General features: G+C 47.7%; 1 protein-coding gene across 1 annotated transcript in view; it reads left to right on the forward strand.

The window, feature by feature from the left end:
• The first annotated feature begins 1,584 nt into the window (after nt 1–1,584).
• MYLK2 (myosin light chain kinase 2) overlaps nt 1,585–22,958 on the forward strand; it is a 41,305-nt gene continuing 19,931 nt past the window's right edge. The window contains 5 exon segments of the mRNA XM_083618701.1: nt 1,585–1,621; nt 9,963–10,037; nt 10,040–10,264; nt 10,267–10,351; nt 13,233–13,603. Coding sequence (XP_083474827.1) covers nt 1,600–1,621; nt 9,963–10,037; nt 10,040–10,264; nt 10,267–10,351; nt 13,233–13,603 — 778 coding nt within the window. The 5' untranslated portion in view covers nt 1,585–1,599.

The raw sequence follows: 22,958 nt of genomic DNA on the forward strand, positions 1-22,958 counted from the left end.
ATTTCAGGGCCCAGATCTGAAACCTAGAGGTGACCCCTGGTGATGTCACTGGCCCTGGAGACAGAGGTTAATTGGGAGGGGAGCAGAGGACCCCCCCTCCAGAATGTTTGTGCTATAATGTTATGTACTGACTTGAATAGGATCCAAAAGGCAGCAGTCTGATTGGTCCTAGAACAATAAGGTCCAGAATGCAGCAGTCTGACTGGTCCACAGAAGCCACCCAATCCAGCTCCAGGTGGAAGTGAATCCGCAAGCTGATTGGCCTACAGGTGAATCCCGGAATTAGCCAATCACGTGGGGCCCATTGTGTCAATAATGTACATAAAGCAGACATTCTGGGGGAACTTCCATTCCTTCTCACCACTATGAGCTGAATAAAGAGCATGAAATCCACTCTCGACTCCGAGTGTATTTCGTATAACTTTCAGCCAGCTTCTAATAGGCTGAACGCTTGCAAGATGCATAATTTTCTGAGGAACTCCTTTCTGTCTGCAACAGACCTGCTGACCAAGAACTCAGAAAACTTTCTTTTCCTCCGCCTTTCAGCCACCTCTGGCTGGTTAACGCCTTGAACATCTGCGCTCCCAATGTGATGATTAAAGGTTCACTTGCCCACCTGGAGATTCCAGCCTTCCACCTGCCACCTGGAGGGGACCAGGCAAACCTGGAGGCCTCGGGTCAGAGCTCGGGCAGCCCCACCTAGCAGGGAATTCTTGGCAGTCTGGAGCAGTGAATCGTTCAGAGTTCCAACAGGGGCTTCCTGGCGCCTTCAATGTATGCCCTGTGACGCACAGGGTGGGAAGTGCCCTCGCCTGAGCTGATCCTCCGTTTCCCCAGTCAAACTGCCCATTTCCTTCCTGGTCTTAATATAGATGGCAACCCCCCTGAGCAGGGAAGGGCCCTGGCACTCTGCTAGTCTGAACAGCCTTTTGGCACTCGGCAAAGGTTAAACAATAGGAGATTCTGCCTGTTGAGTCTGGCCTAATCCCCATTGCCGCTAAACAGCCCCGGGCAACTATGGGGCACTCTCCCTGGACACGCAAACCCAGGAGACCTTGCCTAAGAAAGCCTTTTCTCCCCGCCTGAGTCTTGCTGGGGGTCAGGCGGGCAAGGGAGGGCTTTCTCCTCTGGGCCAGACCCCCTCCGGCAGGCTCCCCAAGGAGCAGGGAGTTCAGCAAGGGTGGCTGGGTCATCTGATTTCTGTTTGTTTGAATTCCCATCTCCTCTGAGCAGGAGAGAGAGAGCGCCGGGCAGCAGAATGGAGTGTCCTTTGAACGGAAGCCAGAGGGAACAGGTGGCCCCGCAGAGCAGAGCGCAGCAGGCTCATAACTGCCAGAGTTCTGGGGTAAAAGATACTCCTCTCTCCCCACGCTTAATCCAGCTCGGTTACGCAGAGTATAGAAGGCGGGCAGCTCTGTCCCACTTTTAATCCAGCGCTGGCGGCCGGCGGCAACGGCGACGGTAGGTAACGGGTCCCTTGCCTCGTTTCCTGAGGGTTAGAGAGCGGGAGAGGCCTCACTCTGCGCTGGGACTTCCTTGGGCTGGGCAGAGTTCGAGTCTTCCAGCCTGCAGCTTTGCTCTTGGCCTTTCCGTGTGTTTATGTGGAGGGCTACCTGTCCAGGTAAACTCCAGCCTTTTGTTCATGCAGGCTCTCCTATTGGGAGATGGAGAGAGATGGTTTGGGATGCTCTTCCCACCAGCGTTGCCCGGGCATCATGCAGGGTAGCCTTGGCGTGGTTTGGATGCCCTGCTACCAGCAGTCGAGAGATGCCTTGGGCCAAAGAGGTCCTCTCGACCGTCTTGGTGGCTCCTGTTCTGAGAATCGAGCTCTGAGGTGGCTGCTCTTGAGGTTAAAGTCTCTGGCAGGTGCCCGGGCGACGGCTCTCTGCAGGCGGCTATTTCCATCTGCTCCCTAGGGTAAGATCAGGCAAATCTTGGCCAGACTTTTGCTGACTTCCTTTGGCCGTCTGGAGTGCCGTTCACGCTGCAAGCTTCTTCCTTGCACAATTCAGGCTTTTGATTCCAAGGCAGCCTTGAACTTTAGTGGGAGCTGCTGCCCACCTCTCAACCTTGGGGTGGCAAAAAAACAACAACACAGCTTGAAGCAGAGCATGTTGGACTGTGTGCAAAAATGAATCCAGAGTTTGCGGAGCAGAAAGCTTAACTAAAGCATCCAAGGCAAATGGCCATCCAACCTCTGGTAATAATTAAGGTACAAAACAACATAATATTTCATTATTTTGTGTGTGTGTGTGTGTGGTGTGTGTGTGTGTGTGTGTGCCTGTGGGGGTATAGATTGAAATAACAGTCAGGTGCTCTGTGGAATGGGCATGGCTACGGGCCAAGCCAAATAGGAAAAAATGTGAAAATCAGGGGCATTCCAAACAGGCCTGCAAGTGCTAATTGATCTGATTTATGGATCAATCAGGCAACATGTTAATTGACGCAGGAATTTTTTAACTGGTAGGGATGAAAAGGGAGCATTCTTGTTTATCTTTGGATGTGATTTTGCTTTTGCTATGTTGCTGTACGGAGGAATTGGGGAAGACTTACCGGTATATTAAAGAGGTTGCTTTGTTCCAATAACGAAGTGATATCCTTTAGTTGTGAATCTTTAAGTCACCTCATGCTTTTTTCAGGCCTGAGGCTGAGTTTTCTTTTGTAGTAGACAAATCAATTCCACCTAAATGTTGTCATGCGCAATAACTTCCATGTGGTTTTGGTGAAATGTGAATTTACTATTTTTAATTGATTCCTGACCGGTTGTAATTATTGTTAGGCTTTCTTGTATGACCATAAGCCATCACAAACACTCATGGTGATGGTTGAGATTTAATTACCAATGTATGCAACGCCACACCGAGCTTTCTGAAACAAAAAGGAAAAAGCCCCTGCCCCTGGGAGCTTACAATCATAATTTCCACAGTGCAGGCAGGTAGCAGGGGGAGGGAGGGAGACTCAGCGTGCAGCCACAAGGGATGATGAATGCAGGCAAATGCCACGAATGTTTGGTTCCAGCAGGGGATGAGTATTAAAGGCAGGCCGGCAATCAATCATCTGATCATTAATTGGTTCAAACCATTGTCCCTGACCACTAGGGACACTGGAGAAGCGATCTGCTTGGTCTGCTGCAAGACGGAGGACCAGGCGAGGCGGTTGTTTTAATCCCAGTGATCTCGAGTGGGATGCATGTCTCTCTGCTGTGTGTCCTTGGTGGGTGCAATCACTATGACTCCAGCCACTTTCTTGATGGGACCCATTTGCAGCTGCCTCCGCAGGGCAGACGGCCGGCCTGGTTAGCAGCCCTGCCAAGTCTTCCCTCCCTTGGCACAGAGGGCGTCCCGGTTGGGCTCTGTCCAGGCTGCAGCCATGCAAGAACCTGCTTTGGGTCCAGAGGCCCTTGTCTCTCCAGGCTGCTTTCATTGTCTTCTCGCGGTCAGGATAAGGAATGGCTGAACAGCCCAGATAGCTAATATGGTAGCAGGATTGAACTCTTAACTGTTGGCACTGTAAACTAGCCAAGGGGTGGTTTCCCCATACGTACTGGGAATGCCCAGAGGTAAAGGAATTCTGGAATAAAATGCTAAAGGTTATTTTATTTTATTTTCCCCAATTTTTTTAATTGATTTTCCACATTTATCACAAAAATGACATAACAAAACATTACACTACAATAAATTAAGCACAAAGAAAAAATGTTTCTTCAAATACCTAATTCCCGTTACATTGATAACTGACTTCCTCGAATCCCCGCTAACTGAATTTCATTATATCACCCATATAACAGTTCTCCAAATTCATATTTCTAATAATATTAACTCCTTTCATTTACTAACCTCTTCTCCTAATTAATATATTTTAATCCTTAATATTTACTATCACATATTCTTATTTTACCCCTAAGCCTATTTACTGTTTCCAAGAATTTTCTGTTTATCCTATATCAAAATATTTAGCTAAATATTCTTTAAATTTCTTCCAATCCTCATGTATCTCCTCTTCCAGTCAGGTCGGCCAGCTCCAAAAAGTCCAACATCTTCATCTGCCATTCTTCTATTGTTGGTGTTTCTTGCGATTTCCAGCTTTTGGCTAATAAAAGTCTTGCCGCTTAGTGGCATACAAAAACAGTCTAACATCTTTTTCGGGTACAATTCCAATCCTATTATTCCAAGTAGAAAAGCTTCTAGTAAAATCCTAAAGGTTATTAATGAACTGTTTAAAGTGAAGCTTTCAATAGACTTTGATTTCATGACCATGGGTATACTTGGAAACGCGGCTATAGAGAAAGGAGACCAGCTTACTCTTAAAGCTATGATATTAGCGGGAAAGGTAACGATAGCTTTAGGTTGGAAAGATAGAGAAAAATGGACAGTAGAGGCATGGAATAGTTATTTGTTTGAACTTATTCAGTCGGACATTGTCGCAGTCATGTCACAGGAAATAACGTGGAAGGTCAAGTCCACCACAATAAGGAACAGATGGAACTCCTATCTTCAATGGATAAAAACTACTGGAACAAAAGACATTTGGTGGAAACTAAAGATGCTATGCCCGTGGCTGAGGATAATTGTTTGAACCCTTCCAATGGATATGGGGAGGCGGGGGGGTGGGAAGGGTGGGAAAGGAAAAAAGTGTACGGGAAATTTAAAAATTGGAAGGAGATAATATAATGTATGTAAAAATCCCGAAATAAATTAATTTTTTTAGGGGGAAAAAGGAATGGCTGAAAAGGAAATACTCTCTATTCCAATGTGTGAATTAAGGAATGGAATCTACTCTAAACAACACAGTAGATCTTCTTTTGATTGATGGATTGATTAAGAGTAGGGATGTCAGAGATTACTTTTCCCCCATAATAATATTTTGTTCTTTTTTCCATATAGAAAGTTACATTTGTTGCTCAACGATTATATTCCAGTTCAACAAAACTAGTGAGTTCTCACTCAGCCAACAGCGATATTCATAGCCCAAATTACATACAATTGTGTTTTAAGGTTCGGTCTTCATTCTCTCCAACCTGTTTCTTAATACGTTCTGCTGTTCTCTATAATATAATAATAATAATAACACTTCAGACTCCATTGTGGCCTTCGCATATGGGAAAACAACTTTTTATATAGACTAGGAAAGGCTTTTCTTCTTTAAAAGATTCTAAATCTGTATCTTTCTGTATCTGCATCTTTCATTCGCGCTCCCAATTTTGCAATCTCTGCATATTCCAAGGTTTTCACAGCCATCCTCCCTTTGAAGGTATTCTCCTCCTTCCATTTCTGTGCACAGAGAATCCTTGCCGCTGTAGTCACATATAGAAATACCGTTGAGGCTTTCTTTGGGATTTCACTGGCTAATATCCCCAGCAGGATGTCAGATTTCCAGTGGAAATGGGAGGGGAAATTGACAATGCATGCGCAAAATCAAAATCAATCCATTGGACATAATTGGTATCCACTGTTGTCACTTCCAGCCTTCGATATGGAATTGATTTGGCACTGATTCTCGCATTGGGCTCGATGACGCTTGCTGTCCCTTCCAACTCTGAGATTCTGTGATTGTGTTTCCTCCCCCCATTATAGCTGGGGGTGCCCTCCCTAGCCAAGACCGGGCTCAGGATGGCTAACACTAGGTATAAAAACAATTGATTGAAATACAACTTAAAAACAAGATTAAAATACAACATTAAAATGCAGCCTCATTTCAGTAGGAACTCAAATCTTTTTTGGGGATGAAAACATCAAGTCTTCATCAAGGCCAATGAAATATACTCAGAGTCGAGAGTGGATTTCATGCTCTTTATTCAGCTCATAGTGGTGAGGAGGAATGCAAGTTCCCCCAAAGTATCTGCTTTATATACATTATTTACACAATGGGCTGCATGTGATTGGCTAATTCTGGAATTCTCCTGTAGGCCAATCAGGTTGTGGATTCACTTCCATCTGGAGCTGGATTGGGTGGCTCCTGTAGACCAATCATACTGCTGCATTGTTCTAGGACCAACCAGACTGCTGCATTCTGAATCCTATTGTTCTAGGACCAATCAGACTGCTGCATTTTGGATCCTATTCAACTCAGTTCATAACACCCAACTATCCAGACTTGTCCTACTTGGGCCAGAAAAAAGCCAGGGAAGTCCCCAAATAGGAGTTCCATCACAGAAGGAGAAAGGAAAAAGGAAATAGGGGGAGGGGATCAAGTTGATTCCAAGCCAAAGGCCAGGCGGAATGGATTGGAAAACGTCCCCCACTTTGCATCTCCAACAAGGGCTGGGAGAGAGTCCTGCCGGAAAGCCTAGACTGCTGCTGCCAGCCAGTGCAGACAGTACTGAGGAAGATGAACCAATGGCCAGCCCAAGACTGGTCACCCAATTGTTTCAACAGTTCATTCAACCTAATAATATTATTATTATTATTATTATTATTATTATTTATACCCCACCCATCTGGCTGAGTTTCCCCAGCCACTCTGGGCAGCTCCCAAACGAGTGTTAAAAACAATATAGCATTAAATATTAAATTCCCTAAACAGGGCTGCCTTCAGATGTCTTTTAAAGATAAGATAGCTGCTTATTTCCTTCACATCTGAAGGGAGGGCATTCCACAGGGCGGGCGCCACCACCGAGAAGGCCCTCTGCCTGGTGCCCTGTAACTTGGCTTCTTGCAGCGAGGGAACCGCCAGAAGGTCCTCGGCGCTGGACCTCAGTGTTTGGGCAGAACGATGGGGGTGGAGACGCTCCTTCAGGTATACTGGGCTGAAGCCATTTACGGCTTTAAAGATCAGCAGCAATGAGGCATCTGATCAAGGCCTGTATTTTAAAATGAGCTTAAAGATATATTTGCAAATGTTTTTATGCCAGGCAGAAGACCAGCTGGCTAAGGACTTTGGCAGATGTTTATCCTCCTGGACAAGGGCCCCCCTGATTTATAGCAGGAGCCAAAATTCTCAAAGTTGTAAAAGGGAATTATAGGCTCGGAGCAAAAAGGTTACACTGACCCCACATATTACAGAATACAATCAAGCTGCAAAAGCACTAATTAAGAGTTAGTAAATAGTAGGATTTATTGTTTAACAAAATATAATACCATGTGCCTCCCATTAGAGGCTTTAGCCACATTTTCCTAAGGTTAAAGGGCAAGAGCTAATGGGAAAAGCAGCTGGCCAGGAAAGGGGGGTGTAAATTGAAGAAGTTTTACTTTAAAAAGTTATCTATGTTAATGTATGAGATTTGTTGGCTTAAATGTAATTATGCAAAGGATTTAGAAAGTAAGAAATGTTAGATTCTTATGTTAGATTCTTATTTCATTGATGGTGTGTGAGAATGTGAACCCAAGATCTCTGTTTAAGACAAAATGTAAGACAGAATGAGCATCTGTTTTAGCCATCTATTTTGGAATGGAGGGGTAACAAGGGCAAAAGGTGATCTGGTAATTAAGGTGCCTTGTTGAGGCAAATGTAAGATATATGGCTACTTGTTTGCCATTTATAGATAGAAGGAAATATAGCTCTTTGTCTCCCATAAAAGGTAATAGGAAATGGGTGTATCTTTTATGATTGGTTCTAGCAAACAGCCAATAGGAATTTCAACCAGGCTGATTGGACAGAGGCAGCCAAAGGAGGAGCAAGGGGGCTGGGTTGAGGAAATATAAGTGCTGGCCATCAGGGCTGGACGATAGGCAGAGCTTTGGTAACCATATACCACTGTGCCTATCATTTATTTGTCTGACAAATAAATTATTATTTTAATTTCTCTATTGCTGCGTTGAATATTTCATTCCAGCTAAGCGTTAACCACAAGCAGGGTGCTACAGCAACACTTTGAATTGTGCTCGGAACGTACTGGGAGCCAATGTAGGTCTTTCAAGACCGGTGTTATGTGGTCTTGGCGGCCGCTCCCAGTCACCAGTCTAGCTGCCGCATTCTGGATTAATTGCAGTTTCCAGGTCACCTTCAAAGGTAGCCCCACATAGAGCGCATTGCAGTAGTCCAAGCGGGAGATAACTAGAGCATGCACCACTCTGGCGAGACAGTCCGCGGGCAGGGAGGGTCTCATCCTGCATACCAGATGGAGCTGATAAACAGCTGCCCTGGACACAGAATTGACCTGCGCCTCCATGGACAGCTGTGAGTCCAGAATGACTCCCAGGCTGCGCACCTGGTCCTTCAGGGACACAGTTACCCCATTCAGGACCAGGGAGTCCTCCACACCCGCCCGCCTCCTGTCCTCCAAAATCTACTTCTGTCTTGTCAGGATTCAACCTCAATCTGTTAGCCGCCATCCATCCTCCAACTGCCTCCAGACGGAGGACCTTCACCGCCTTCACCCAACATTGTCTGATCTGACTGGCAGCATCTCTGCCAGAGAGAGGGTCTTTGCTGTCACTTTTAGCAAGAAATGCTATGAGAGATTGAGCCTGGAGCAGGCGGCCACCGAGGGGGCCGGGATGATGAGCCAGAGGAGCTTCCCTTTGGCCTGGGCACACTCCCCAGTGCCCATCCTTGATGTGCGCTCTGAGTGGTGCAGGGACATGCCTCCCCATGCTCCCCTTGTTGCGCGTTGGCTTCTCCCAAAGAGGATGAGAAGCGGTGCTTTTAAAGCGGGGAACAAGCGTACTGTTTCGTGCACACAGCTCACCGTTTCCTCAAGTGGCAGGGAGTTCCAGAGGCAGCTGCTGCAGAGTTTGCTTTTCTATCCGGAGGAGAGCACTTGAGGCCCTGCAGATTTGCAGATATAGATGGTGCACATAGAGAAAATATAGGAAACTCTCTTGTACCGCCTGAACAGCCAGGACTTTGCCCAAAGAATTCTGGGAAATGTAGTCCCTATCACTTTCACTACTGCAAAAGGTCCATAGTTTGAAGAGGTGGGTTTCTTCTGCCAGGGTCCTTCAATCATGCAAACCTGAAATTCTCCTTTTTTATTCTCTCCTACGGAATGACAGTGTGGAGGCACTATAAATCAGGGTCAGGACTCAGGGAACAAGTCTGCTGTTAATTCGGCAGGGCCTGGGGGCCGAATGCCTCTCTATCTGGCCCTTGGAACTGCCCGTGAGTGTTTTTGCCTGGCTGGAAAGTACCCTCGAACTCTGATGATGGTTCTTGTTCGTCTGGACGGAGAATAGAGCAAGGAGAGAGTGTTTGCGAATGTATGTAGGAACCAGTCTGCTGCACAAAGGTGAAATTAACATCCGTTGCCCCACCCACTTTGGCCTCTGGCACTGCCCGCCACTGGCACTGCCCGCCACTGGCACGCCATCCCTCGCACACAGGATCCTTGTTCTAAGAAAAACTTTGGAACTCCCTGTCTATTGACGTCAGGTTGAACTCTTTCTGGAGCCTGCTTAAAAACATTCTTTGCTTAAGCAATCCTAGCCAGGTGTATCGAAAGCTAATGCGACCTTTCACCTGTTTTAGTTTATTATTTTAACTTTTTAAATGTCTGAAGTTTGTGTTGTTAATTTTTCATAATGAAATTTTTGTTGTTTTTATCTTTCTTTTGTAAACCACTTCCCTCCTTCCTTCCTTCCTTCTTTCTTTCTTTCTTTCTTTCTTTCTTTCCTTCCTTCCTTCCTTCCTTCCTTCCTTCCTTCCTTCCTTCCTTCCTTCCTTCCTTTTTTTCCTTCTTTCTTTCTTTCCTTCCTTCCTTCCTTCCTTCCTTCTTTCTTTCTTTCTTTCTTTCTTTCTTTCTTTCTTTCTTTCTTTCTTTCTTTCTTTCTTTCTCTCTCTCTCTCTCTCTCTCTCTCTCTCTCTTTCTTTCTTTCTTTCTTTCTTCCTTCCTTCCTTCCTTCCTTCCTCCTTCCTTCCTTCTTTCTCTCTTTCTTTCTTTGAAATAAATGAATAAACGCTGCCTCCTCTTGGCATGTAGGGCAATTTATTGCAATGCCCCAAAACACTTTTTGTCGCTTTAATTTTTGTTATTTGCTGTATCAGGGGGGAAATCACTACTCTCCCTTATTTTGTGTCTTACACAGAAGCTGAGCTGAAGGCCGAGGAGGGAACCCCAATTTTGGACGCCTCTGCCCAACACCCAGCGTCCGAGGAGGCTCCCTGGGAGGAGAGCAGAGGATGGAGAAGGACGGAGGGTCTTGCAGCACCCCCGGCACAGAAGGGGGAGCAGAGGCGCCTGCCGTGGGCCTGGGGGAGCCGAGAGAAGCAGCGGAAGCCGGGCCTGAAGAGCCAAGCCAGGAGGCGAAAGGGGAAGGGGGAGCAGGGCAGGATGCGGCCAAGGCAGTGGAAGAGAGCCATACGCCAAGCCAAGCCGCCGTGGCAGGAGGGAAGGGAGCCACGAAAGCCCACCAAGCTCCCAGCAGAAGCACCTTGAACTTCAGCAAAGCCTCAGCTGCCCAGCACACCTGCCCAGGTAATGTTTCTCTCTCGTACAGCCTTTATTAATGCATTGATGTATAAAAATATTTGTTTCTAAAAATATATATCAAAGCGGTTTGCAGCAATGAAGCTATAAAAAAGTTTAAAGCAGACTTCTATTTTATTGTTTTCACTTATATGCAAGAAGCAACCATCAATATTCAGCAATGTCCACCGGCAGCAGCTATAAAAGCACCAAAAGTCTATTTAATTTCATTTAACTTTTTTTAAAAATCATTTTTATTGATTTTCCAATAAAAAACATCCGATTAATATATCCAATCATAATACTCCAATTAAAATAAAAAACTAAAAGAAGACCAAATTATAGTCTGAATTATAATTATTTATTTTTCGGAGCTTCCCCACGGTCTGGATCTCTGAAGCATATCTCCACATTTCAGCCCTGCCTCTCCTTGTTGTTTCCATATTTTCCACATCTCGATTTTGACGCTTTATAATTCTCCATCCCTGAGTCCACAATTCTCAGTCATGTCAAACATCATATACTTTCAACCGTCGAATACAGCTTTATTAGTATATATTTTTCCAACTGCCTTTTTATCAGCGCAGTTTCCTCTGACTCCATTCCAATCCGGGATGTTGTCCAAGTCTGTTATCTGGAGTTTAATGGCGCAGCAACTCCCAATCATTAATTGTCCAAACCTTCCTTTTGAGCTTTATTGAACCAGTACCTTTGTTATGCAAAACTGCTTGCAATATTGCAATGTAGATAAACTGTATTCCACAAATATCAGTCATTTGTTGATCAATCAGCCTTTGGAGACCACACTCTCCCCACTCCAGTGATTTCGGTTTTTAAACCACAGAGCCTAGGACTTGCCGATCAGAAGGTCGGCGGTTTGAATCCCTGCGACGGGGTGAGCTCCCATTGCTCAGTCCCTGCTCCTGCCCACCTAGCAGTTCGAAAGCACCTCAAAGTGCAAGTAGATAAATAGGTACCTCTCCGGCGGGAAGGTAAATGGTGTTTCCGTACGCTGCTCTGGTTCGCCAGAAGTGGCTTAGTCATGCTGGCCACATGACCTGGAAGCTGTCTGCGGAAAAACGCCGGCTCCCTTGGCCTATAGAGCGAGATGAGCGCTGCAACCCCAGAGTCGTCCGCGACTGGACCTAATGGTCAGGGGTCCCTTTACCTTTACCTATCATTCCACAAGTTGCCACGTGTCCTCAGTTGCTGTTAACCATGTTCTATCCATGCTGAATATGTAATAAAACCAAACCTGGGATAGCTCAGTCGGTAGAGCCTGCTAATCTCCAGGATGACCCTCACATTGGTCAAAAAATTCCTGTGTTACAAGGGGTTTGACTAGATGACCCTGGTGGTCCCTTCCAACTCTGATTCTTTCTTTGGAATGCAGTGATGTTATTTATAATTGCCTGGCAGAATAGAAAAGTTTTCAGCAGGCGTTTAGAAGTTGGCACAGAAGACAGGTGCTGAATCTCTAGTGGCAGAGAGTTCCACTGGAGTTTCTTGCTGTTGCCAAGTGAGTCTCACCAACTCGCGGAGCGACGCTCCTGGAAATGATCTCTGCACTTGAGATTCCCAGCAACTGGTGTTCAGAGACATAATGCCTCCAAGGGCGGAGGCAGAACACAATCTTCCTAAGGAAAAGCAGGACATTCCAGGATGAAATCAGAAACTGGGACAGCTTCTGTAAATCCGGGACTGTCCCTGGAAAATAGGGACACTTGGAGGGTCTGAGTGTGTGCTGCAAATCTCAACTGGGGAGACATCAAATGAAGCTGAAAGCTGGAACGATCGGGACAGGAAAAAGGAAGTCTTTCTTCATGCAGCACAGAGTTAAACGGTGGAACTCACTGCCACAAGAGGCAGGGATGGCCACCAACCTGGATAAGTTTAAAAGAGGATTAGACAAATTCAGGGAGACGGAGAGGGAACTCACCTGCTCTCAGCAGCCAGAAGCGTCATAGCCAGACACTGGAGAGACCTGTCAGGAGTAAGTCTGGACCAATGGTACCAAATAGTATGGGAAACAGCCTTATTCGTTGGCCTTGGTGAAGATCTGACATTTTCATCCCCCAAAAGTTTTTGATTTGAGTTTCTACTGAAATGAGGCTGCATTTTAATGTTGTATTTTAATCTTGGTTTTAAGTTGTATTTTAATCAATTGTTTTATACCTGGTGTTAGCTGCCCTGAGCCCGGTCTTGCCTGGGGAGGGCGGGGTATAAATAAAATGAGACCAGTGTTATGTGGTTTTGGTGGCCATTCCCAGTCACCAGTCTAGCTGCCGCATTCTGGATTAATTGCAGTTTCCGAGTCACCTTCAAAGGTAGCCCCACGTAGAGCGCATGGCAGTAGTCCAAGCGGGAGATAACTAGAGCATGCACCACTCTGGCGAGACAGTCTGTGTCCAGGAAGGGTCTCATCCTGCGTACCAGATGGAGCTGGTGGACAACAAGTGAATAGTAAGAGAACCCACACAAGTGATACTGACACAAAACCCCACACATACACTAAGTGGAATAATAGAAGCATTGCCACCAGACCCCACCCCACTCACCATTCCCCCTCCCCCTCTTTCCCCCTTTTCTTCCTAACCTAACATTGTATGTAACAATAAAAAATTAATAATAATAATAATAGGAGAGGGCTATCGAAGGCTGTTAGCCATGCTGGCTGTGCTCTGCATCCACAATCGGAGGCAGCAAATGTTTCTGAATACCAGTTGCTGGAAACCGCAGGAGGGGAGAGGGGTCTTGTGTTCGAATCCTCCTTGCGGGCATCCTATAACAGGCATCTAGGTTGCCCAAAGTGAGAACGGGAGGCTGGACTGGATAGGGCCAGATGCTGTAGCAGCTTCTCCTTTGATGTTCTCATCTTCTGACATTTCAGCCTAGCAGATATTCCGGAAGAGGCTCCGGCTGACCTCAAGGAGCCGACTCCTCAGGACCCGGCGGCTCCCACCCACAAAGCGGACCCGCCACCCCCTGGGGAAGCCAAGGAGGCCCCCCCTGATTCGGCGCAGGCCCCCGCGGCGGCAGAGCAAGCGGGCCCAGTGGATCAAGGAGAAAGGACCTTGGCCGAACCCGCTCCCTTAGCCCCAGGGGCCACAACCCAGGATGCTGGTGAGCCCAGCGTTTTCGCAGCGCAGCCGCCGTCGGGAGGAAGCGAGACCGCGGCAACCCCTGCAGAGGTTCCGGATACCCCAACCAGCCCATACCTCACTCCGGACTTTGGCAAAGAGGACCCATCCCTGATTTTGGGTAAGGCCATCGAGGCCTCTGGTTTTGGGGGGCCAGCTGAACGAGCCTAGTCCAGACAGAGGGAATAGGAGTGAGGGGCAGGGGGGCAGAACAGCTCTCTTTTTTAAAAAAGGAAGGAAATGTACCGTATTTTTCGCTCTATAACACGCACCCGACCATAACACGCACGTAGTTTTTAGAGGAGGAAAACAAGAAAAAAAATATTCTAAACGAAACAGTGGATGTATGATTTTTGTGGTTCATGCTGTGGCCACAGACATGTGATCTGACGGTGAGTTTGGGGTAGCCCAATGCAAAAATCCTGAGGATCCATGTGGATCCGTGCTTTGTAACCACGTTTTAAGTGGGGAGGGAAGGAAAAGCACTCAAGGGACAAGGAGCACGCGTGGGGTGTGTGGAGAAGGATGCTGCTAATAATGCAGAAGAGGGGTATAAGGGGAGAAGGCTCCTCTCCTCTCCCACTTTGCTCCTTTAAAACAAGCAGGCTCTGCTTCTCTCCCTCCTCCCCGGCTTAGAGAGCTGAAAAGCTTTGCTGCTATTTAGCGAGCTGAGTGGGGAGGAGAGAGGGACAGAGAGCATGGTTTAAAGCAGCCAACCAGACAGGAGCTGCTTACACCTGTGTAAGCGGCTCCTCTCCCGCTTTGCTGTTTCAAAGCGAGCCACAGAGGAGGGAAGGAAGGGGAACCATGGATCCTCTGCTCACGACTGCAGCAGATCCCCCCCAAGCCACCCGTAGGCATTCGCTCCATAACACGCACAGACATTTCCCCTTACTTTCTAGGAGGAAAAAAGTGAGTGTTATGGTGCAAAAAATACGGTAAGTTGTTCTTCCTTTAGGCCCAGGGGGCAGCAAACTTGCAGCGCCTCGGGCCAGTGTCTCCAGCGCTGATCGCGAGGTGGGCCAGAGGGCGGGCGAGCGCATGCCCATACGCGTGCGCACACACTATTTCCGGCACACTTCTGGGTCGGAGGAGCACCGGAAATAGCTTGTGCGCATGTGCACGGGCCTCCTCCGACCCGGATGTGCACCGGAAATAATGCTTGCGCATGCGTAAGTAACGCTCGCGCATGCGCACAAGCTATTTCCGGTGCTCCTCCGACCCGGATGTGGACAGCAGCGCTGGTAAGAGTGGGTGTTGGCGGCGGGGGTTGCCGTGGGCCGGATAAACGAGTCCCGTGGGCCTTATCTAGCCCGCGGGCCTTAGTTTGGGGACCCCTGCTTTAGGCCGTGCCTGGCTTCGTCTCAGGGAGAGGGTGGGACAGAGCAGGGAAGGAATGCAAACATCAGGCATGTTTTCGCAACTGGCGCTATAACAGACATCAGCTGCAGGAAAGGGGTTGTCGGTGAAAGCGTTTCGACTACATTCCTGCAGAGATCGAAGCACATTGTGTGCATCGTTCTGCAGAGGCTGTTTGTTTCTTTGGAGGAGAATGTGTGATGCCTTTCCCTAAGGTGGCGGATGGGAGCGGCCCATCCCATTTCGCCGCCTGAGGCGAAACAGGAAGGTGCCGCCTTTGCCTGCCGAAGTCTCACTTACTGGTGTCGTTCGGTGGCTTCTTCTGGAGAGATCTCATAGAAACTGTGGCCACATGACTCTGGAGGCGGGCGGGGTCTGGGATTCCACCCCCCCCCCAAGGCTGCTTCTTCAGCCTGCCAAATTGGTGGGCCGGCCCTGGTTGTGCAAAGGGATGCCTTTTTGGCACCATCCCGGTTCCCTGCAGCAGACTGTTGCTTGAAAACAAAGCACTTTGCACAGGTAATAATAATAATAATAATAATAATAATAATAATAATAATAATAATAATAATAATAATAATTTTTTATTTATACCCCGCCCATCTGGCTGGGTTTCCCTAGCCACTCTGGGCGGCTTCCAACAAAGTATTAAAATACAGTAATCTGTTAAACATTAAAAGCTTCCCTAAACAGAGCTGCCTTCAGATGTCTTCTAAAAGTCTGGTAGTTCTTGTTCTCTTTGACATCTGGTGGGAGGGTGTTCCACAGGGCGGGTGCCACCACCGAGAAGGCCCTCTGCCTGGTTCCCTGTAACTTGGCTTCTCGCAGCGAGGGAACCGCCAGAAGGCCCTCGGCGCTGGACCTCAGTGTCCGGGCAGAACGATGGGGAGTGGAAACGCTCCTTCAGGTATACTGGACCGAGGCCGTTTAGGATCCATACTAAAATGGATTAAAATTGGCATCAACTGGTGGGATGCCTCAGCTCCCTGTTTGCCTAACATATGGCCCTCATTTGGTCCAGGGTTGTGCTGTTGCTGACCACCACGGCCTCATAGGGTCTTCTGAGCAGCTGGTGCCTTTGGCTGCGGTTTTGCTGAGCCCCAGAGCTTGGAGATTGCAGGGCAGGAGGAAAGTTTGCCCCGTGCCCTGATCCACCTGGCATGCGCTGCCTCCCTCGACTCCCTCTCTGGCATGCAGAGAAAAGCTCCTTTCCATGAGATAAGCAGGCTGGCAGGGCGAGGGACCGGGGCGCATCGCAGCATCAGGTGTTGTTGTGATCGCTCTTCCCGCTGTGACAGATGGGACAGCGTGTCTTGTGGCCGGGTGACCTTGCAATGGAGTTGGGAGGGAGGGAGTGAGTGTGGGGTGTGTGCAAGGCAAAGTGTGGCAAGTGGGTGAGGTTAAGCTGGCAAGGGGCAGAGGCAGGTGGGCAGGGCAGCAACGGAAGGGGAGGACTAACAATTTGTGTGTCAGGGGGTGTGTTATCTGTTGGGGAGACGATCACCAGTTTTGTCCTGGGCTGAGCATTCTCTAGGCACCTGCAGTTTCCTTGTGCCAAGGGCAGGATCTGCAGAATATAATGCCTTCAATGTTAAAGTCAAATGAAACAGCGGAATCTCAAGTTTCTGGTCCTTATGAAAAGAAATGTTCAAAGGCCAATGAAAGTGCAGGGGAGTTCAGGCAGACTGTGCTCTGTGTTGTCCCCTCCTCCTTTCTTTCTCACTGAGACCTCGGGACCTGAATCAGGATGTGCTGTGAAGCCAGTGTCTCAGGGATGGGTCATAACTTAGTGATGGAGCATGCACAGAAGGCCGCCCTCCCTGGCGTCTCCAGGAAGGCCTGGGACAACCTCTCTGTTGGAGACCCTGGAGAGCCATTGCAAGTCAGGATAGATCTGAGATGGACTGACTTCAAGCTTGCATGATCCGATCAGAAGGTCAGCGGTTCGAATCCCCGCGACGGGGTGAGCTCCCATTGCTCGGTCCCTGCTCCTGCCAACCTAGCAGTTCAAAAGCACGTGAAAGTGCAAGTAGATAAATAGGTACCGCTCCGGCGGGAAGGTAAACGGCATTTCCGTGCACTGCTCTGGTTCGCCAGAAGCGGCTTAGTCCTGCTGGCCACATGACCCGGAAGCTGTACGCCAGCTCCCTCGGCCAATAAAGCGAGATGAGCGCTGCAACCCCAGAGTCGGCCACGACTGGACCTAATGGTCAGGGGTCCCTTTACCTTTACCTAGAACTTCTGAGCTCCACCAGTAAGTGCAAAATAATGCCTTTGAATTGGTAACAGACAGACACCTAGGATAAAGGAGCAGAGTGCATCCAAGCACATTTTCAGCCCAGGAATTAGTTTGCGGCCCTAGAACTGAACCCTCAGTCCTTTCTCACACAAAATTAATTCCGAATTTGCCCCCAAAGTTTCTTTGCTTTGACAGGGGAGGGCAGGCAGCTGTGAGCGATGCTGTTGCTGTTGTTTAACAACCTGGAAAATGAAAATTGACGGTTGTTTAGTACAGCGTTCTGCACTTTGGGGTCCCGAGATGTTGTTGGACTACAAGTCCCATAGTCCCTGGCCATTTGCCGAATTGGCTGGGGATGATGGGAGTTGTAGTCCCGCAATGTCTGATGACCCATGTTGGAGAATGCAGATCTAGTATGATGCAGATATTGACCAGTAAATCCCAACCTACCTTCTGCCTGCGCCTGGTAGAGATAATACTGAACTAAGTGAGTCAGTGGCAGGGCTGGATTTAGGTTTGATGAGGCCCTCAGCTACTGAAAGTAATGGGGCCCTTTATATGTCCAGCTGTCCTTTCTCAACAACAAATTGTCGCTGTTTTTTTTGCGTTGAATATATGCTATATGCTAATTTATGGACCTAATAGGTACCTAAAGCCATTTGCACATAACAAAATATGTATTTTATCAAAGTAACTGTTGACCTGAAATACAATTAAGAAGAAGTATATTAACAGTGAAATAATTATGAAGCTCTAACATAAAATGATTGGGGGCTCATTACTTTCATCATAGGAGCCTACACAACACAAAACACTGTTGCTGTGTGTAGGTTTTATTTTATTTGTTTTTTATCTTGTATTTTGGAAATGTACATCCAGGTTTTTTTCCTTTAAATTTTTTGGGGGCCAAGGGAGTGCGGCCCTAAGCTATAGCTTGTTTAGCTTATATGTAAATCCGGCACTGGAGACGTGGGTGGCGCTGTGGGTTAAACCACAGAGCCTAGGACTTGCCGATCACAAGATCGGCGGTTTGAATCCCTGCAACGGGGTGAGCTCCCATTGCTGGGTCCCTGCTCCTGCCAACCTAGCAGTTTGAAAGGACGTCAAAGTGCAAGTAGATAAATAGGTACCGCTCTGGCGGGAAGGTAAATGGCGTTTCCATGCGCTGCTCTGGTTCGCCAGAAGCGGCTTAGTCATGCTGGCCACATGACCCGGAAGCTGTACGCCGGTTCCCTCGACCAGTAAAGCGAGATGAGCGCCACAACCCGAGAGTCAGCCACGACTGGACCTAATGGTCAGGGGTCCCTTTACCTTTAAATCCGGCACTGGCCAGTGGCCTCACTCAGTACAATGCACCACCTCTTGTGGTTGTAACCAGGGCCGTGCTGTGCAGCTGTGGATGTGTGCAGTATCTGGTACAGAGCTTCCTATGCCTAGCACCTTACGCTTTTAAGAAAATTAAAGTTTCTAGCCCTCGTGACTGCAAAGATAGGCTTAGAAGGATGTGGGTCATGTCTCTGGTGAAATCTCACTAATGGAGAGGGACGGAGTGCTATATTTGCTGCATAAGCTCCATTCAGCACAAGGTTAAACGGTGGAACTCCCTGCTACAGTGATGGCCAGCAACCTAGAGGCCGAAAAGTAGGTTAGACAAATTCATGAAGGAGAGGGCTGTCAATGACCACTAGCCAATGGCCTTACTCCATAGTTACAGATGGCAATGCTTTGGAATTTCAGGTGCTGAAAACCCCAGAAGGGAAGGGGTTTTCGGGGGCTGCATGCTGGCTTTCCATTAGAATCACAGAATTCTAGAATCATTTAATTCTCACAACACCCCTGCGAGGTAGGGGAGGCTGAAAGAGGCAGGGACCGGCTCAAGGTCACGGAGCGAGCCTCATGGCTGAACGAGGGATTCAAACCCTGGTCTGCCAGGTCCTAGTTGGACACTCTAACCACTATGCAACACTATCTCTCCACTTCAGATTCTAAGTGAATCGTGGTATTGTAGAGTTGGAAGGGAAACACAAAATGTGAACACAAAATGCATGATAAAACAAAGAGACGGAAGGGAGGGACCCAGGGGTCATCTAGTCCAACCCCCTTTAATGCAGGAATCTCAGCTGAAGCATCCATGAGAGATGCCCATCTGACCTCTGCTTAAAAACTTTGGGGGATCTGTCTGACTCCTGAGAGACTAGCTGACCCAGCAGGCTCTTATATTCTTAAAGGTAAAGGGACCCCTGACCATTAGGTCCAGTCGCGGACGACTCTGGGGTTGTGGTGCTTATCTCGCTTTCTTGGCCGAGGGAGCCGGTGTACAGCTTCCGGGTCATGTGGCCAGCATGACTAAGTCACTCCTGGCGAACCAGAGCAGCGCACGGAAACGCCGTTTACCTTCCCGCTGGAGCGGTACCTATTTATCTACTTGCACTTTTTTGGAGTGCTTTCAAACTGCTAGGTTGGCAGGAGAAGGACCGAGCAATGGGAGCTCACCCTGTCATGGGGATTCGAACTGCCGACCTTCTGATCGGCAAGTCCTAGGCTCTGTGGTTTAACCCACAGCGCCACCCACGTCCCTCTTATATTCTGACTCCCAGCCTAAACACTGGAAATAGAATGATTTTTCTCAGTTTCTGCGCGATTCCAGCTGACCTTCCCCAGAGAGATCTTTTTTTCCTCATTGCCTAATGAGCCGAATCTTGCAATCCATTTTTCCTGCACGGTTACCATCCATGCATTGGCATCTGAATGTGTCTAAATACTAAACGAGGTGCCCTGTCTGTAGTGCAGCTTCCAGCGTTTTTAGGAACATACAAATCTGTCTTCTGCTGAGCCAGACCTCCATCCCCATTGTTCTGCCCGGACACCGAGGTCCAGATCCGAGGGCCTTCTGGTGGTTCCCTCCCTGCGAGAAGCCAATCTACAGGGAACCAGGCAGAGGGCCTTCTCGGTAGTGGCACCCGCCCTGTGGAATGCCCTCCCAGCAGATGTTAAAGAGAACAACAACTACCAGACTTTTAGAAGACATCTGAAGGCAGCCCTGTTTAGGGACGCTTTTAATGTTTAATAGGTTATTGTCTTTTAATATTCTGTTGGAAGCAGCCCAGAGTGTCTGGGGAAACCCAGCCAGATGGGCGGGGTATGTATGTATGTATGTATAAATAAATAAATAAATAAATAAATAAATAAATAAATAAATAAATAAATAAATATTATTATTATTATTATTATTATTATTATTATTATTATTATTATTATTATTATTATTCCATGCAGCTCAGTGTTGTCTACAATGACTCGCCGTGGCTCCCCAGGGTTTCATATAGGGGACCACCCCCCCCAACAGCCCTGCTGGGAGATGCCAGCGAGGATTGAACCCGGAATCTCCTGCAGGAAATGTGGTCCCTCTACGACTTGAGCTTCAGGCTTTCTCCCTGATGAGCACCTGGATTCATAGAATTCTAGAGGGGATCGCCAGGGGTCATCTATTCCAAACCCCTACAATGCAGAAATGTCAGCTAAAGCCCCCTGGGCAGATGATCACCCAACCTCTGCTTAAAGCAGGCATAGGCAAACTCGGCCCTCCAGACGTTTTGAGACTACTATTCCCACCATACGATACGATACAATATGATAATCTTTATTGCCATTGTCCCATACAGAACAACGAAACTGAAAAAATCTACATCAGACATTCATAAACCAACAAGCCTGCTATCCCATCTATCCCAACCTGGTTAGCCCCCTAAAAACTCTGATACCCCATAATTAAATACAATATACTCCCACAGAGACTACCTTAAAAGGTAAAGGGACCCCTGACCATTAGGTCCAGTTGTGACCGACTCTGGGGTTGCAGCGCTCATCTCACTTTATTGGCCGAGGGAGCCGGCGTACAGCTTCCGGGTCATGTGGCCAGCATGACTAAGCCGCTTCTGGCGAACCAGAGCAGCGCACAGAAACGCCGTTTACCTTCCTGCCGGAGTGGTACCTATTTATCTACTTGCACTTTGACGTGGTTTTGCACTGCTAGGTTGGCAGGAGCAGCTCACCCCGTGGTGGGGATTTGAACCGCCGACCTTCTGATCGGCAAGTCCTAGGCTCTGTGGTTTAACCCACAGCGCCACCCGCGTCCCTCTAGAGACTACCTTCCACTGCGTTTATAACCAAAATAACATTTGGATAAAAACTGTTTCTCAGGCGGCTAGTCCTAGTCTTTATAACCCTGTACCTTCTTCCTGCCACTGGACCTGTTATCTAGGGATGATGGGAGTTGTAGTCCCAAAACATCTGGAGGGCCGAGATTGCCAATGCCTGGCTTAAAGACCTCCGAGGAAGGAGAGTCCACAACCTGCAGCCCAGCTCAAGTTAAGCAGCATCTTGAGGAGGGGAGCGGTTTCGATTGAGAAAGGAAGACTTCGGGTTGCGCCCGTGGCCAAGATGGTTTTGGCCCCAGCCTAGATACGTCTTGGAGCAAAGATGAAACCCCTTTCTGTTAGTTGGCAAGGCTGCTGCCCAGAGGCACCATCCCCATTTCGCCAGTAGGGGTCGCCCTCTGCACATACCTTGGGGAAGCACTGCTGCATACAGAATTGTCACCATCAGCTGTGAATCCTGGCCATGGCAATTTCAATCAGCGGCTGGGCTGCGTTTGCAGCACTGAAGACACCTCCCCCCCGGGGGGGGGGCACAAGCCTGGCCAGGGTGTGTGGAGGTCCTGGGCTGCCCAGAGGACAAGATCCGCTCCCCCTCTCAGCCCCACCGATGTTGCCCTAAGCAAAGCAGAGCAAGAGGTTTGGCTGCCGGAGTTGCAGAAAGGAGCAGCCATGCAGCCTGTGGATTTGTGAAGGGTTTCCTTAACCTTTCCTTCTTCCGAAAATGTCCCACAAGGCAGCGGTCACAGATTTTCCTTGGGGCTTGCTTTCATTAATTTTTTTTTTAAATTTGGTTTTACAAATTTATTCACATTCAAAATCACAAATGAATAAAATTACAAGAATCTTCCAAATCTTTAGGCTTCCCTCCTCCCCTCCATGGTTTCTTTAGTTAACTTTTTCAACTGCATACTGTAAATAATAATAATAATAATAATAATAATAATAATAATAATAATAATAATTTATTTATACCCCGCCCATCTGGCTGGGTTTCCCCAGCCACTCTGGGCGGCTTCCAACAGAATATTAAAATACAATAACCTATTAAACATTAAAAGCTTCCCTAAACAGGGCTGCTAAATCACTCTAGCTTTTAAGTTCTCCATTGTGTCCAAAGTCTATGTAACATTACAAGAGTTATTTCAAATCCGCTAAAGAGTTCAAATGTTTACAGTATAATATAAATTCGCCGCTTCTGTGCATGTGCGTGATGTCATTTTGACTGTCTGCGCATGCGTGAGTGGCGAAACCCGGAAGTAACACATTCCGTTACTTCCGGGTCGCCGCAGATCGCAACCCAAAAGCGCTCAACCTGAAGCAACTTCAACCCGAGGTATGATTGTACTATTCATTGTAACAAATTGCAGATTTCAGTGGATTGCAGATTTCAATAAGTATCTATTCCACCTGTCTGATCAAAGAGTCCAATAATCCACATGAAGGGTTGTTACAGTTCCACAGAATCCTTTCAAACAGTCAAAGGATTTGCCGGAATATTAGCCTTGTTTTGCCATCCTAGGCTTCATCAGTAGAACAGGCTCATATACTATGCTATAAGATCCACTATCCTGTAATATTACATATGAGCCTGTTCTACTTATGAAGCCTAGGATGGCGAAACAAGGCTAATATTCCAGGAAATCCTTGTCTTAGACTCTGTGAAAGGATTCTGTGGAACTGTAAATTATTGAACAGACAGGTGGAATAGATACTTATACATG

The sequence above is a fragment of the Podarcis filfolensis genome, assembly GCF_964270895.1.
Source record: "Podarcis filfolensis genome assembly, chromosome: 6".
Classification (NCBI taxonomy): domain Eukaryota; kingdom Metazoa; phylum Chordata; class Lepidosauria; order Squamata; family Lacertidae; genus Podarcis; species Podarcis filfolensis.